This window comes from Silene latifolia, chromosome 11, assembly GCF_048544455.1.
Source record: "Silene latifolia isolate original U9 population chromosome 11, ASM4854445v1, whole genome shotgun sequence".
NCBI classification, from domain to species: Eukaryota; Viridiplantae; Streptophyta; class Magnoliopsida; order Caryophyllales; family Caryophyllaceae; genus Silene; species Silene latifolia.
This window is the reverse complement of record NC_133536.1, coordinates 98015798-98017968: the sequence shown is the minus strand read 5'-3', so window position 1 is coordinate 98017968 and position 2171 is coordinate 98015798. Positions and strand designations below refer to the sequence as shown.

General features: G+C 39.1%; 1 protein-coding gene across 1 annotated transcript; it reads left to right on the top strand.

The window, feature by feature from the left end:
- Window positions 1-364: 364 nt before the first annotated feature.
- Window positions 365-1255, top strand: LOC141613704 (uncharacterized). Its single transcript, XM_074432448.1, has 2 exons — window positions 365-1111; window positions 1200-1255. The coding sequence occupies exons 1-2, from the start codon at window positions 365-367 to the stop codon at window positions 1233-1235; spliced, it is 783 nt and encodes a 260-aa protein (XP_074288549.1). The 3' UTR covers window positions 1236-1255.
- The last annotated feature ends 916 nt before the right edge of the window (window positions 1256-2171 follow it).

Genomic DNA, 2171 nt, shown 5'->3' with positions numbered 1-2171 from the left:
ATGTTCATTTTGCCGGATTATTCATTTATTGATGAATTTTGAGTTCAGTATAGTTGTTAAAATCGAAATTTGCGTTTTCATTTGCATGCTATCATAATTTGTATTTGTCGCATTGTTTGTTGATTTCGTAACTTGCCTATACATTTCGATTTGTTTGTTGTTTTTTAGTTTGATCTAATTTGTGCTTTTTTGGATTTTTGTTGAATTTTAAGTACTTTTAACGTAAGTAGCATCAATTTAAAACCACATGCAAAAGGTCATAATTGCGTGCACATTATTGTTGTAGATCATGCACATTTCAATAAAAGTGATAGGACATTTCTTCGTGAAACGTGTAAAACACAACACAACTCATTAATATTACATGCAAAACTACTTTCAGTTATTGAAGCGCAAAGGCGATCCTGGAACTGTTACACGCCGTAGTTCTCCAAGGTTGAACAACCTCAGTCCTACTGTTGATGATCCTACTCCAATGTTCTCCCGTATTACCACCCGGATGTCACCTAAAAGTTTTGTTGATGTCATTCGACACCTTGATTACAATCAATGGTGTGCTCTGGAAGAGATCGGTTTTTCTTCATTGTTCTGGCTAAGGGTTACAAGGCTTCCTTTACGCCTTGGTTATTGGTTAATTGAGAACTACAACCCGTATTCGGATTTCATCATTCTACCTGATAAACAGCGCTTTCGTGTTTCTGCTTCTTGTATTCATGATGCTGTTGGCCTCCCAATTGGAGGAAAACCAGTTTTACTTTCATGCTGTAGTGACGAAGATGCAGAATGTGATGCGTTTTATGCGCATTGGAAAGCTCAATTTCATGTTGATGGTCAAGTGGATATCAAGACCCTTGCAGAGCATATTATTTGTCATGATGATTACAGTGATCAATTTAAGATTAATTTTATGGTGCTTGCTGTCTCTTTGTTAATGCGCAACAATCAGAAGCCGTTCGTCAATCACCATGTACTAAAATCGCTGAGGAATGTGTCTGCCATTGGTCAGCTTGATTGGTGTCAATTTGTCATTGAGAGTTTGCGGTCTAACACAAAGGATTGGGTCAAGAAGGGGAAGAAGAATCACTTTGGTGGACCTCTCCTGTTTCTAATGGTACAAATCTTCTGAGTTACATCTATTGTTAGTTATTATGATTTTAAAACTTGTCATTTTCCAGTCATAATCCTGTTTTTACTTGCAGCTTGTTTATGTTGACCGTGTTGTCCATGAAAAATGATTCGTAGAAAGAGATTACTTACTCTTTTGAATTGGACATCTGCTGCACTTTTCTCAAGGGAAAAGCAGGAGATGGAAGCTGGTCAGTTTGGTCTTGGTCGTGTAAAAGGTCGTTCGATGGAAAGAATTAGATTTTCTCATCCATGTAGACAAGTGGTTGAAAAAGTGCGGAGAGTGTCGAGTGATGTTAGTACTTATACAAAATCTCCAATTTCGTACTCGTCTCCGGAGGTATATCCATTGATTCTCGAAGTATTCACTATTCCTTTTCAAGATTTACTTTGAAATATTTTCTTTGTTAGATGTGGTTGTTTACATACACACCTTTTCGATTATTATCCCAAACGTACCTTCATAGTACTAAAGATGTACCTTCATACTGTCCCTTGTCCAGGAGTTTGCAGATGACTACACTGCTTCAGCAAAGAGAGTCATGGAAGATATGGTTGTGTTAGATGAGAAATACGCGGTTGGTTTGCAATGTTTCCCAGGTGAAGAGTGTGTCAAACAGGCCCATTCAGCAACTGAATTTATATATTTGATATATGGTGGTGGTACCGAAGATGTGTCGTGTGCACCGCCGTGGGAATCCAGAACACTGGATGAGGATGAACAGTTTATTGTTGTAGCAAATGCAGTCGAGAAAGCGTACAAATTGAAACTTGCTCGTGCTAAACACAGAGAACAATGTGCTAAGTGGAGAAATTCATCCGTACCTGTCACTGGCGAATTTTCGTTCGATTTAGGGTTGGAGAAAGACTTTGCTGAGAGTGAGGCAAGGTTAGCCGCAGCTAAAGGGGTTAAACGGGACCGCCCTCTCACTGGTGAATCTTCTTCACCTGCCAAAAGGGTTCATTTCATGGCAAGTCCTTCCTATATACCTCTATCCAGCAACAAGCAACAGTCATCTCGTTCTGATCCGCTATTTTCTGCTATC